Source organism: Argentina silus, assembly GCF_951799395.1.
Source record: "Argentina silus genome assembly, chromosome: 5".
In the NCBI taxonomy this organism is placed as follows: Eukaryota; Metazoa; Chordata; class Actinopteri; order Argentiniformes; family Argentinidae; genus Argentina; species Argentina silus.
In genome coordinates, this window is record NC_139659.1 from 2,525,654 (window position 1) to 2,541,553 (window position 15,900).

At 42.3% G+C, this 15,900-nt stretch overlaps 1 protein-coding gene across 2 annotated transcripts in view; it reads right to left on the minus strand.

Moving 5' to 3' along the window:
* znf462 (zinc finger protein 462) overlaps positions 1 to 15,660 on the minus strand; it is a 36,194-nt gene extending 20,534 nt beyond the window's left edge. For both annotated transcript variants that reach the window (XM_083669852.1, XM_083669851.1), the window contains exons 1-2: positions 15,400 to 15,660; positions 403 to 683 (exon numbers count right to left, since the gene is read on the minus strand). In XM_083669852.1, the coding sequence (XP_083525978.1) occupies positions 403 to 652 (250 nt within the window). In that variant the 5' untranslated portion in view covers positions 653 to 683; positions 15,400 to 15,660. The remainder of the gene's footprint in view (positions 1 to 402; positions 684 to 15,399) is intronic.
* Between the last annotated feature and the right edge of the window lie 240 nt (positions 15,661 to 15,900).

The window sequence follows — 15,900 nt, forward strand, 5'->3', positions numbered from 1 at the left end:
TGTCAGCATTTCCCTGAATAACTACAATTATGGATAATACAATGAATGAATGACTAATTGAGTAGACACGGCAGAATAAAATAATGTGTACTAATACTGTAATTACTCCAGTGTCAAAATGAACTTGTCGTTAAATGGTCTGCTTCGTAATAACATAGAAATGTAGCTGAACGTTTTTTGGTTTTAACACAAGTGAGGTGTTAAGTTTACAGTACAAGAGAGCAATAATAGTATATTTCTTTCTGTATCACTTTTGATGCTCAAAGCTCTGTACACAGACATATATATGACACTGACACATCCTTTTGATCATGTCATTTTAAGAGTCTCACAATACATTAAAAAAAAACCCCGTCAACTTTGCCCATAAACAACACAAATAACGCGATGCAGTGCCCTTACCGGTTTCAGTTTGTGGAGATTCATTGTTCAGAGCTGTCTGCTCCTCTTCCCCCCCCTCCTCCTCCTCCTCCTCCTCCTCCTCCTCGGTCTGGTTGGGAGAGTTCAGAGACTCTGACCTGGACTGACAGGGACTCCCATCTCCCACATCCGTGGGTTGCAGGAAGGCTGTATGGACATCCTGGATGTGCGTCTTTAGGTCATCGTATGACTCAGCACGGAAGTCACAACCATCACACTGCAGCACCTCCATTGCTGAGGACTCCCTGGAAAATCAGGGAGACCTAAAGAGGAGGAGACAAAGGATGGGTGAGGCCACAGATCCTACAATCAAACACACACGTCGTCATGTTTAAAGAAGGAATTCTTCATTGCGGACTGTACTCAGAATGCTAAGAAGATCCTTTTTTGCTGCATGGTTCCAAGAACAATGGCGAGGAGGGATTACGGTTTGATTTGTTCCATTTTTATTACCTTGGGATAAGCCACAGCTGGAGAGCAGCACTGCATCCCAGTATTTACATCAGACAATTCCATCAGATTGCATCAAGCCCTTTCAAATAAGATTGAATGAATCCACAGAGAGATGAGGGCTTTGTGTGTGCTACGCTGTGGTTTTATGTTGCCGTGAAAACACAACTGATGAAGTGACCATCACCTCAGAGCTGAAATTAACTTTCACCATGACTATGACATTCTAACCAAATGATAGTTAGTTAAACTAACCGGCATCAACATCAATCTCGTTTCACATCTCTGCTTCAAATAGCTAGTTTTTGTATGTGGACCAATGCCACAAAGAGCCCAGACTGTTCTGCATTGTTGTGACACAAACATAAATCCTAGACTGGTGGACAAGCTAGTCCCATGAGGAATACCGTATTTCACTGTGTGGTAACACCCAATCTAGTAGGCTTCACATTCCTCAAATGTTTTTGTAAATATATGTGTTCAACAAATCAAAGCAGAAATATAATAGAGGAAAAGCCAGTCTTGAAAGTAAGTTCCAGATGGTGTGGATGATAGATAGATCGATAGGTTTGCTGGGTAGTTGAAAGACAGTGAGATAGTAGGGTGGACCAATGCATAAAAGATGGTCAGAGGGTAGCATATCGGCAGATATATGAAAGGTCAGATAGATAGATAGATAGATAGATAGATAGATAGATAGATAGATAGATAGATCATAATCAACATTCCACCATGTTAAAATATAGGAGTTTTTGAGTTACAAAAAGCTGAAGTTTAAAAAGCATAGTTTAATAGAACACCCAGTTAAACCACTCTGGATGTTATAAAGTAGGATTGGTGTGAATACTTTAAACGTTGTAGTCGTAGGAGTTACTGAGAAGATTGGAAGAAAGAGCATAATTAATATGAGCAGGAACAATAGTTGGACTTTCTGAAGCGAGCCCAGTCATTTCTGATCTCAGTTTATATTCAAAGTGACAGTTAAGATAACACATATTTCCAAGCATTAAGGTAACTAGCAGAGTAACATATGACTACAAAATTACTGTTTATGTGGCAATATGACAGCTTTTTCATAAAGTGGGTTTTCCCTCTTGTCTACACTTCTTTGAGCAATGACACAGAGAGATACAAACTGGTCATGGCTTGATGGGTATTTTCAAGGGGCTAAATTAAATACTAATTCTGAGGAGAGCAGAAGATATTTTCCAGATATTCAATGCATTTGCCACAGGTCAACTGTATGTTCTGTTAGGCAAGGACATGAATGTTTTGCATGTATTCAAAGAGGATTACTGTTTCACACCACTGGCACATTAACACTTTAATATATGCAGGTTTTTTTTTATAATCCTTTGATCTTTGCAGAAAAATACATCATAACATTCTGAGGGTCATTTTTGTAAGACGTCTAGAATTTGACCAGCACCTATGGTGATGGAAAAACAGCCCTAACCCAAAAATGAGCTGTAGTAAAATATTGAATGGTGAGCTAGCTGTAATTGTTTTATAAAATGTTTACACATTTATTATATTATATTACATTTGCTTCCAAAATTTAGTTACGCCGTTTTTGTCACATGGGTGTGATAAGAAAGTCACTTTTCCACTTGTGTTGTAATTGTAATTAATTACTATGCAATTACATTAATACATTTAATACAAATGTTAATACAATGTTGTTATCATTTCTACACAGGTATGAAAACAACCTTTTAGTTTAAAGTATTGAAAAGACAGTTGCACCTAGCTCCATGACTATCTAACTTAGGCATCCACCAACATTCCTGACAAAATAATACACTCCATCATCACCATATCCTGTTTATCTAATGGTCTTGCACCTGTGGCAATGTTGTACTGTAATTTTACCATTTTCACCATGCCAAAGTGACAGGGCACAGTCTGTTGCAAAGCACAGGACACACACAGGCCCTCTCACCTATGGCGAACTACCTCTCGCCTGACACTGCAGTTGAGGTCCAGACGACCTCCATATGAACAAACGCCTCCAGTGTGTCCCTGAGAAGCCTGCCCCCTCATTGTTGATCAGGGTTAGGTTACAGCTCCATGAAAGGCCACACCCTGATCTTTTGGCAGCTCATCTGATCTCTGGACAGAGTTGCATTCTGATGCCAGGTTCCTTGACATGGATATCAAGAGAATCCTTGAGGAAAAACAGAGAAAAAAACAACTCAACCTACCGTCTCCCTTGGTGTCAGTTCAGTCTGTGCCACACCACGTTAATGGGTGAAATGTGTACTGCTTTCATCTGCTCGCCGGGGCTCTGACAGGCACTGAGCTGTGCAGATCCTCTGAGCTTCAAGGGCAGCCATTTTAGGAGCTAGCTATGAGTGCTTAGGTGTTCAGCCGGAGCACAACATGGACCCACAGATCTGATCCTACTCACAGGCAGGCCAGTCACTGGAGAGCTGCTGACAGAAATCTATCTGCCAGATGTACTGTACCCAGGTCTTCTTCCTGCACAGCTCAGCAAAAATCACCTTGCACTAGTCTGGCTGACTTAGCTAGCCCCTTTCATTTCGAAGGGACAATATATTTTACATCATGGGATTTACAAAATACTGGAACCAATTGAGAGGGTCAGAGTGACAATAGCTTCTTAAAAATCTGTGAAAAATTAAATACATTTGGGAACTGCCAACCCAGCTCCACAAGGGGTCTAAAATGCAAAGCATGTTTGAACTTCCCTTTTTTCACTGCTCAGAAAACATCTGCAGCCCTGGGCTGAGGAGCAGGCAAGGGGGGGTTGAGGGGGGCGGTGGAGAAAAAGCATGGCAGCATGACCCAGCCACCTGGGAGACCTTCCTCTGAGCACAGAGGACAAAGCCATCTGACTCGGCTCCCCAGATTCCAAAGTCTACTGACATTTGTTAATCACCAACCGGTCTCTCTGCATCGACAAGCGCTGCCAGCAGTCACACCCTCTACTCAAACTCGCCGGCAGCAGCTGCTCTGTCTGAAAGAGGGCCTTTGAATAAGCCAGCATTAAGCTGATTAGGAGTACAGAGGTTTTTGTCCTTAACCGTTGGTCCACCATCTCATGCAGTGGGAGAGAGGGAGGCCACAGATTACATTTTGTGGCCGGGGTCACAGATTCATCTGATAACAGACACACATCTTGTAAACTTGTAGAGCCTCAATTTTTAATGACTGATTGATTGAGAACACTAACCTTTTTTATAACGATTGTAGTGATGGCAGACTGAGCCATGGAATTGATTTTTGTCCATGAGAGAGATGACACCACCAGAGAGAGATCAATAAAAAAAAAAAATCTAATTTCAAAGGATCTAGAAAACCAACATAAAAGAGGCAGAAATCCCCAAAATTTTTGAATTTAGCCAACAGGGACTACTTCTAGTGGCAGTGGAGGTGATATGGGAGACAGCCAAATTCACTGTCTCAGTGGGGAAGGTTGCGTCACCAACCACTGAAACTGTTGGCCTCTTACACAAACAGAAGATAAAGGAAGCGAAGATCAAGATGGTAGCTCCCACAGCGTCCTGTCAGTTCTTCAATGTCAACACCAGAGAGCTTGAGCCTCAGAGTTAATGGCTCAGAAGTTGTGCTTCATATATTGAAAGTGAAACCAATGAAAAAAACCAGCGAAATAAACATGACTGCTAGTCTGAACCAGACCGGCATCATTGAAGTGCAGTAGAGTTATTTACACTAAACTTTTTTTTTAACCTCACAAAATATCAGAAATTCTTAGGCATTTTGCTTTAAATCTACCCAACCACATCTAACCTTCTAAATAGGTCCATAGCAAGAGTTTTTCAGCCAGAACACAGCAGCCAGTGACACAAACTGATGACCCTGCGACTTAACATTTAGTTACTGTACACTGTGTCAGGAGGCACCAGCCCTGGGGGTCAGCAAACAACACTGAGTCACAATTCTATGGCTCCAGGACACGTACCAAGTCTTAAACGGGGCATTAAAATGGAACGCAACCTGAAGAACTGTGAGAGCATGTTAACGTAGGCCGCATCAACACTGTCAGGGGAGCATATCCGTCCATGTGGACCTTTCCACTCCCGCTGCAAGACGAGAAATGACATGATGTAAACAACTTGCATTAATAATTTGTATGGAAATCAACCCCAATTCTGCTGTGAAAAACTCTGGGTTGGTTGGGATACAATCCAACCAGTCATACTGAAGCTTTCAGCAGTTTTAGCTTATTATGTCCTACAGCCACTGTTGTCAAAGTGGGGTACGGGTACCCCCGGGGGTATGTGGATCGATCTAGGGGGTACGCGAAATAAATCTGTGATTTACCTTCCCAAACAGTCCTGTTGAATAGCCGACTGCAGTCCCAGTACCAAAAATAAATGCATGCACCCTATCCAACAGAACAACATTATCACAATGTCTAATATGTATGGGATAATGTTCATAGAATATCAATTAGGCTACAAAATAACCGACAGGGGGTACATGACTGTTAAACGTTTGGGAACCACTGTCCTACAGTATGGACGTGAACAGCCATCAAACTGAACCACACTAGTGTCAGCTTATACAGTATGTGGGCTATATGGTGTGAAGAGAGTCATCGCTGTCACACTGAGGTAAGAGAGAAGGGCATAGATTATGCATAGTGCCTTGATATAAAAAGGCCCCAAGGCACCAGTGAATCGGTTTCACTGTGTCGTGGCATGGGATGCCATTTTTCACACTTGACCACTTACATTCTTGATATAATTAGAAGCACCATCCGCCTGTATTATTTATGTTGAACAGCCCCATGGCTGCTCTTGCCGCAACTCCAAGGCCAGACTGCATTTAAATAAGAAAGCACAGCCTACACATACTGTATACATGCAAAGCCTACAGCTTGTATCCTGTGAGGAGACACCCTAAATCACTCATCACCTCTTCGTGTGTCCATGTGAATATGTCACCAGGCATTACCTAAAAAGGAACTCCAAAGAATTTCCCGATGCATGCTTTGGGAGTTATTTTGGTTCAAATTGGGAATGGTGCCCCCACTGTGCACACAAAGGTTATGCAAGCCAACCAAAATAACTGTCTCTTGTTCAAACGGACTTGGATGCATTGGGCCTACTCAAGTTGGCCAAGAGTTGGGGTTGTGTCAACTTTATGTCCGCCTCATAGTAGATGATGACACCAGTGAGAAAAGAGGAAAGCATGTCTGACCCCTCTGACCTTTCTTTTCGGTGGGAGTGTGGCTCGAGGCTCCTATTATGTGTTACACTCGTTTTTTGGAAGGCATATTGACATCTCAAATCACACAGCAGGACATCTGCATAAACAACCTTTCATTGTGTATTCATCAAGTGCATGCTATGCTACATTTCAAGTGGCTTATTTGGGCTGCCCCGCTCCCCCCCCCCCCCCCCCCCCCGCCCCCAAGTCATGCTGTTTGCTATGATTCTGCCACAGTAGAACATTATGATACATGACCAGAGATGCTCATTTCAGCCGATTTCATGAGTCTTACATTAGTCATGGAGGAGGATAAAGAAATGAAAAAGTATAAATAAGAGACATATTTTCCAAATTCAATATAGATCATATCTTTCCACAGCCTGCTGTATCTGTCCTAAAATGTATGATAATGTAACAAGCTAAAAATGTAATACATATCAACTGTTATTCTGTTACATCTCTCTATTAACACTCAACTGAAGCAAGCTGATATGAAGGCCCTGATACACTGTTTACCCAAGAAAATGGAGATAGGAAACAATTACCTTTTCTACTACATCTACTCTACTCACTCATTGTCATAAGGGGAAAAAACTTCCGTAAATGATTAAATCATGTGGTCGCTACTCATTTGAGGAAGTCTGAATACACAGGGATGAGACATTGATTCCACCTGGCAGATTAATGAGGAAGGCTATTATTCAAAACAGGGGGAAAAATCAATGGAGTCTGTTCAGGAGAAGCACCGTGTCACAGTTTTCATCAGATATCAACTGGTATGTGACAGCCATGTGAGGGGCTGATATCAGCCAGAGCCATCTCCATCTCCCGGGCCAGGGCTGCAGCTGCTAGTCCTGGTGACATCAACCCAGCAGTATGGGGTTTCTTCTGAGCGTGGGGACCCAACTAAACAACTTAGTGAAATAATGCCTTTGTGTCTTATCTGTGCCCATGTTAAGACCACGGTACGGACAGTGGATCAACAACCATGTAATAATCCTCCAAACGGTTTAAAATAAGGGTATCACATTTTCGTACTATCCAGACCTTGAAACATATTGAAATTCAATGCTTGTAATCTTCCCCAGCACAAAAAAAAAAGGGTTTTTATTTTGAGATCAAATCTGTTCCAGGAAGCATATGGCACCAGAACGAGGTCAACCATTAACCAACTAACGCGGAGCTTCTCAAAGAGCACCCTACCGAAGCCCTTCTAAAAAGCCCTTCTTTTCACTGTGTGACCTTCGTTAATGTCACAAACCAAGGGGGTGAACAGGAAGGGCCTCGCCACAGCAGGACTATTTGAACCACAGGGATTCTGGGAAATGCCTCGCCTGTGTTTATGAAGATGTAAACTCCAAAGGAACCGCTCTCCTCAGAAAGATTTATTTGAATCTCCTCTAACTCCTTTTTAATGGCTGGGTTAGCAGTTATATTAAGCAAATCAATTAACCTACAATGTTTATGTTTACATTGTACAGAAAGACATTAACAAACAATTGCTGCTCTTCATGCATTTCTTGCCACAGTATATCGTTTCAGTTAAACAGGACAATAAATAGGGAGAGGATTTTGATCTTTGGACCTCAAAGTATTATGCTGACTGAAAGCTTCAAGCAAGACCTCACTTCAAAAATACCATTAGGGTAGGTAGCTGCAATATTATGCTAATCCTAGGGTGAAATGATAATTTGCTTTTTGATGTCTAAGAATCCATACTACAAGGTCAGACTGTGCCTCTGTCAGCCTCTGACAGATGGTTACCTGACATCACCCAGCTAGCCTTTAATACTTCATACCAGCCCCTCGTTTTCTTCTTCATGAGCCTGCCGACCAGACCATTTCCTCTTTCCATCAAAGAGAACTCCATGTTTTTGAGGCTGAATCAAAAAGTGCGTCATGGCACAGGCAACCTTGCTCCGAGGGTAGCCTTTGTGTCTTATAGAAAGCTGTGATTGTTCCTTCTAAAAGGGTGGTTGCAACACAGAGCACTCAAGAGCAACGGCCTCTTACACAAACAGGAGATAATGGACGAACAGATCAAGAAGAGTGCTGTGCAGAAGGCTTTCACGTCATCTGTACATTGTCGTGGTAACACCTTCAAAGAATGCTACTCATGAAGACTACTTACGCACAATCTGGGTTAACATTCTCCAAGCATTGACATCTTTTAAAGCAAACACACAATAAAAAAAACTAACTTTTTGGGATGAATCCTTGGAACCCTTTTATATTCATTTGACCTTCAAACCGAAAATGCTATCAACAACAGCAGCCAAACATGGCTGGTGAATCCCTAAACCTTGTCCGTTTAAAGGCTGGGATAAGAGTTGGGATCCTGACATGCATGGCTAGGGTTCACTGTCTCATCAGACTATTGCTCAACCTGTTTTAGCAGAGTCACCTCACTTGGCTGCTCCCTCTGGCCTGACAGAATTATCTTCTGCATCACAGCAGAGGCTGGGCCAACGCTACACAGAGGACTCCATTTCACAGAGCCCCACTGCAGAGCGGGAGAGACATGTATCAGTGGCATGGACATCCACCATTTTGTGATCCTCAAGGTCTGGGCAACCCGTCTGCTGCCTTAGCCCTGCTATCTTGTTACACAGATGGGACTGTTTAACTAATAGCAAAGACCTGGGCCAGTTTCGCTTCTTGTTTTCTTCAGTCATAGCTGCCAGGAAAAGCAGAACTGAGATGTGTTCTGTGGATGGACACCAAAAGGCCTTCTTCACTGCAGACAATCTCAAGGTATCTGAAGATCATGCCACCAAATATGGAAGTCAGTCTCTCTCTGATACACTGTACTCGTTCTGTATATTAAACCAAGGCTTCTACAGGCCTGTTCTGAGCTTCATACACATCTGTCTTCTTTAAAGAGACACCTCACATTCATTACCTTCAGCACCATGCCAGTGTCTACATATTTTAAAACGGCAATTTTCTAAATTCTGTAGTTCCTAATCCTACGGAAATTACCCCCAATGACATCATAGGGGGTAATTTCTTAGGACCCTTTTTCTTATATTTTTTACTACAAAAGATAGACGCTGGTATGGTGCGATATTAAATTAAACATCTGTGAAATGTCCCTTTAAATTTATATAATTTGGTTCTATTTCAGATTATTTTTTTAAAACTGACAAATTGTGGGAAGACTCATAGAAACAAGGTTAATTAAATATGCCATCCAGAAATGATTTTGTGCGAAAACTAATTGCAAGCCTTGGGCATGATTATTTATATAATTGTATTCACACCAAAAAAAAAATAGGTGGAGGTATTTGGTTTTCTCCAGATTCTTTACCCTGAATCATGCCCCAAGCAACTAAGCCCTAAATGAAGGTATAAATGTGGTTTAGTTGTTGTGGGCATGCTTCAAGGGAGACTATAATTGGGAAGAGCCAATAACAGAAATCTTGGCAAATTCCGTTGTCTGCTGGAAGCAACCTATTTTTGTGTGATGTCATGTTGCTTTAATGGCATAATGAAAAACGTTAAGGCATATCCCTGTATTGGGCACCAAACAATACTCTAGTGACAGGTTTTCACAACAATAGTCACAATCATTCAGAAATCTTTCATAAACCAGAAGCCTTTCATAAATCAATTAAATACAAGGCTGTTTTCACGTTACGCTGCTATGGATGTAGTAGTCTCATCACCAGACACTTGTGTGAAAGGTCTGGTGGCATCAGACTTGGCCTTCATTAAGCCCATAGAAAGATTGTCGAAAACAGACGACACATGGCCTTTGGCTTCACCTCGCATCAATCATCTCCCACAGCACTACCCCCCAGTGCTTGCACACCACACGTTTCTGATTTGGAGCTTCGCCTTGTAGCTGTGAGGCACACTGAAATCAAATAATAACAAATACTTTACTCAGTCAATTCACTCTGACTAAGGCCAGGTTTGAGTCTTGTTATTCCAGGCCTTGTTTTGCTGTGCGCAACAGCCTGGGAATGAGGTTACGGGTGTAGTGACCAGTGGACAAGGGAGTCACAACATCATAAGCACAAAGTCCTCAGAGTCTGTTTGAGGCAAAGTCAAGTTGTGGTTGTACTTTCAAAATGCATTAGTTTTACTTAGTTTTTACCAAAGGGGAGGTGCTAGGGTCAAGGATTAATAAGTAAGAGAAAGAAAACAGAGAACTGAAGGATGTCCAAGGATAGTCTTGGAGAGAAACCAGGAAGTGTTTTTCCACAGAGACAATTACCACAGGAAACCATGCATTCCACGCAACCATGCGGTCTATCTCTGTTTGGCACTCATTTCCTAAAGTTACAAAGCAAACCTGCCAATGGGTCCCATGCAAATTAGATTGATTATTTTCCTTTAGGGATCAGATATAACTCAGAAAGCATGATGATTATCATTTGGTCACAGGTGAGATAAACCCAATTAGGTGTGTAACAATATTAAGGCTGCAACAAGGTGTGAAATTATATTAAAGTTAAAGTTGTAGCCAGATTACTGGGTAACACTTGACATGAAGTTGCTCTAGGCCTATACCAACTAGTCTCTACCTGTGACAGTGTAATTACTCGAGCAACACCATTATACTAACATGTTCTCACACGGTCATTTAGTGATCCTCTTTTAGTTATGTCATTGAGTATTTTTTGTATTGTTAGAGTGAAATTCGGAACAGTCTCTATTCCACTAGTGTGATAAACAAAACCACTCATCTCCGGCCTCTTTGAGCTATCACATGTGTCTGTACACTTTAAGCTGGACACTAAAGCTGTAAGTATTTTGAAGGCTCGACTCTATTTTCAGACCTGGGTCAAAAGTGTGAAAAGTCTGTCTCCTGTTCTCTTTATAAACACACCCTCCAAAATATATTCTGATATCAAACCATATTCAAAAAAAAAAAAAAAAGAAAGTATGACTGATAATGCTCTTAAGAAGGCACAGACCAGATTTGTCAAAATGACGTTCTCTGGAGATCTGCCAACGAATTCTGCATTACTGTCTTCCTTGCAACCCTGACATTGCAGTTACTTCAGTTACAGTGGGTGGCTGAGGTTACCAGCTGGTCAGGAGGACTTAAAGTGACCTAAGAGAAAAAGGGGACGATGTGGCTGACTGTGGCAGAAAGTGAAACAAAAGTATAACTATGGATTTTAACTTTCTAAACGTAATCTTTCTGCGGCCTGTGAGCCTCTCCTACTCTGAGGAGAAGTAAGGTCCTCTCGTCAGGTGAGCCAAACCACCCTCTTCAGACAACACAAGTTGTGATGGAAAGATGAGAGACCCATTAATATTAACTTACCAGTGAGACCTCCTTTCCAAGTCCTTAAATATTTAATCGTCCTTGGACAGCTTCATTGCTCGAAGGCTGAGGCTGTGGATCCCTCCACAAGACCACTCCTGTTCCTTCTCAAAGAGGGCCTTGTCCAGCGCCACCAGACTGCCTGAGGAACAGGCGTCTCTAAAGAATTCTGAATTTTTCCACCGCGGCCCAGTGGCTGACAGAGTTAAGTTTATTGCATCTCGTTTCAGAAGAGTACGGAGGTTGGACGGGGCTGCCCAGCTAAGGCTAACCGATGGCAAAGCTGCTGACTTGATCGGTGTGATTAAATACGGTAATTAGACAACTTGGCAGCATGTACACGGACCCTCTTCCATTTGGGATATACTCGACATCCACAGGGGAGGCATGTTGAAAGCATTCTCTCAATGACCCAGAACATTGAGCTTCGTATTTGTTCTCAAAAGGATAAAAACAACACACATTCACTTCTAAATAGACTAGAATGCATTATGAATACGAGCCAGCTGCCACACAGAGCCATTGTGACTGTTGTGAACAACTACAACCCTGACACTTCCAAGACTGCCTCTTCCTCACCCTCATCAAACTCCACTGCTATGCCCATGTGCTTTCATCTAAAGCTGAAGTAATAAAGTTACATTTCAGTTGTCCTTCAGAAAGCAAATCTCTCCATTTTTGCATGCATGGCTGTAATATTGAAATTGAAATCTCAGGAATTGACACACAACCTGTGTTATAGTGTTACAATACTGTTATAAGACATGTGGGTTAGGTTTGATTAGGCACTGAATCTAAGTTAACCAGAGAGGAGGTAACAAGGTCGTCTAACTGTCCAATACAGACATACAGTATAAGAGAATGGGGACTTAGGAAATAGGCCACAGGCCTATCTGAAAGGGTGCAGCAGAAGGATACATCTCATGAGCCAATGCATCATGTCAAGAAAGCACTCACTGGAGCATTCCAATTGGCTTTTGTGTGTCTCTCCAGCTTCTGCCACTGCCTCAGGTAAAGGAGAGTGCATCACCACTTGTGAGAGCTCCAGTAACATTTCCTACATATCTTGAACAGAGAGATCCATTCTGTTGTTTACCCCCCCCCCCCCCCCCCCCCCACACCACCCCTTTCAGAATTGATGCTTTTCTTTCTTTTCTTTTTTTTTTTACTTAATCCTGCAAATACCTTACAAAAACCCTGTTATGCAAGCTGTTTTCTTACTAGAAGTTTTACATTCTCATTCAGTTGTATCAATATTTGTGCAGTGGTAGAAGTCAACTTGTTTAGTTTAAAGAGACTTTGTAGCACTTTCTATGGCTTAATCCTAGCCTAGCTAAAGCGCGACTCGAAGTCCGTATTACTCCATACCTGACGTCAGTGTCTCGGGAACCAATCACTAATGTACCAGCTCAGATATGGACCGCTTGCATGGGAGTTAATTAGAGTGAGGAAAGGTGGGTTCCTAGACCATTGTGTGCATCGCTCGCTGTGCTAGTTTCAGCTAGGCTAGCTCAATCCTACACTAGTGGACAAACATTTTAATATAACCACGTGTGTATTCAAGGTTACGGTAAGTTTGATACGGAAACAAACATAGTGGCATTGATACTAATTGATTAAGAAAAAAACGAAACCGTAACCACTTTAATAATGAGATGCCCTTTGACCCTCCGCTGTCAACACATTTACTGGCTGGGGTCTTCAAGGATTCTAAAAGTAATTTGTAATGCAAAATAATTCTTCTCTTGAAAAGCAACAACAAAATTAGTCATGAGTTTCACAGAGATGTTTGATTAGTTTGACTATTCATTAAAGCCCAAGGGATGTTATGAAGGCAATAAATACATTTGGTTGAGTTATAGTTTTCAATATAGTGAAAACCCTGGAAGAACCTGGCAGAGGAGAAAAACAACAAAAAAATGATAGAAATGTTGGGCTGATTAGCACAAAGGAATGGACAGTGGTGAATTATGTTCATAGGATCCTTCATTGAGTAGGCTATTTGCATTACATAGGACCTATCCTTAAAAGACCAGGAACTATGAAGTCTAAAAATGATAAGATATCTGAGGAAAACATCATTCACCAGCAGAACCGGTGAAGCCATCTGAGAAACAGATCATTTGTCAACCACAGCATATTTCTGTCCAGCCATCCCAGGGCAGCTCATCTTTGGGAACCTGTTTGCCTTGACATGAGAGTAGAGCCACCATTTTGATTGCTCCTAGCCCACAGTTGTCGCAGAGTGTGTCTAGCTCAGTCTCCTTGTCAGCAAGATTTCACTGTGGCCAGAGGAACTGCAGAAGCACACACACAAGCATACACGAACACACCTTTCTTTCAACTGACAGATGCTCCTCTGTCAATAACATCACAGTAACACAGGTTGACATAGCCGACTGTACATTTACATAACAGACTACATTCACTAACTCCTAAAAGCATTATGCACCTTTTTCAAGAACATTCCAACTGAATCTCGAAACAGAACTGAATTAGAGAAAAATAACAGATATATATATAAATATAAACGTGTAATGATTGCTGCATGTTGGGATGGGTTGTGGAACAAACTGCTTTTGAAATTGTCTACTAACTTGAACAAGGCCAACAGACTAAAAATCATCAAACAAGTTCAGCAGAATTTTAGAGCCATCATTAGATAGCATGCATTTCATAACCCCTCTAAATAACTTTTGACCCCCATATAGATCACTTTTGACACCTGCTATCGTAACTACAATGGGTCATAACAAATCATAACAAAGTCCAAATAATCCGAGGAGCTTCCAAGTGTAAACTTCTTGAAGGAGCGCACTCCTCTCAGTGTGTGGGGACAAACTTTGTAGAACATTAACAACCTGCAGCCTCAACCGCTGCATTATTCAGCATTACAATTCCCATCTCCTCCATGTGTCCTTCTCACCATCACTGCGTGCTCCATAAGACACAGCATGCTCCTGCTACTCGGAGCCCGAACACCCTCAATTCCCTACAAAACTAAACTCAATAACATAATAGAAACAATAGGTGGAATGGAAATTAAATAGAAATTAAGGGATAATTGGGAGATAATAAAAACACTTCACCTTGACTGCTTTTCAAAAAGCAACTGGAAATTAACTGACCACACTTGAGTGCTCCATCCATGCAGACTTTGAAATAGAACCAAAACTGGCTGATAAGCAGAAGAAGAAAGTCAACCTTTGTTCTTCCGTGAGGGCTCCTGTCTGACTCTAGGCTCTCCTGAGAGACTCATCTGCCTTCCTCCATTTTATGGTGAAGCCCACAATGACATACCTGACTTCAGAGCACTGACAGCATACGCATCCAAAACAGCTCGCAACAGCCAGGGTGAGTGAAGAAAATCAAAAAAAGTCAAACTGAAATGAAAGGTATCTCATCCATAAAGCTAGGTAGGTCCAATCCTGTGGAGAACCACATTAAATCCCACCAGATTAGATTTTAATTGAGGGAAGCCATCGGGAGCACACACTGGACATGGCTTTTTACTCAGTGTCTGGACCTGGACCAGCGGCAATGCCAGCCAGACTGTCGCTAATGGAGGCTAGAGCTCTCAGCGCTGGCTGGGAGAGGAGAGCAATCCGTGCAATGGCTTCTCCTTGAAGCAAACGCACAACACAGCCAGGGGGACTGACGCTAAATCCCTGACCAGACATGCCATAATAACACTCACCCTGGTGCTGAAACACGCAGCCACAACCTCTCACCATGTCAATTTCCTTGTGCCAGTTTGACAACAAATAGCGAAACGATAGACACACAAATTGAAGGTTGGTAGAATAATATCGGGCAGAAGACCTAGTTGACTTTGAATACATGGTGCCAGCCCAAGCATTCACCCGTATATTCTCGCCCTGGCTCTCAAGTCACCACGGCTGGTCCTAAACTAAGAAAAGGGGATAAGCTCTTTCCAGGTCATTCACGAGGCGCTCTCCAAATTATTCCATCTACCATAACGACGTTCTCATGGCTCATGAACCCAGCCGTGATCTTGACAAACTGGAAATTTGGTAAAAACTCACAGGTATGTCTTGTGAAGCGATCTTCGCAAAAGTTGTCCAGTATTTCATGCGTGTGCCCGGTCTAATGGATGATCGCCATCTTTCCTGCTTCTCCTTTGCTGCAGCTGCAGATGACCTGAGATCCGTCTGTCTCTGAATAATGAGCAACCACAGAGACAAGGAAGACAATCTGCAAAGCAGGCAACACAAAGAAGTTTTGGAGACCAGCAAGCACCAGAGGGTGCACAAGAGTTTGCGATGAGACGGCAGAGCAGCAGGATGGTCTACGTGTGTATCCTGAAAGCAACTCATCCTTCATCGAGGCGAATTAACCCAGCCTGAATGGAGGACGTCGTTAACAGTCAGAGGAATCTAGTGCATGGATGTAGGATTATATCCATACGTCCACGTCATTAGGGTTATCCTCAGTTCACTTCCAACTCAGCCTGGTTGTACTGAAGCTGCGTACATACATCCAACCTGACAGACAGACAGACAGACAGACAAGCAAACAGACAGGCA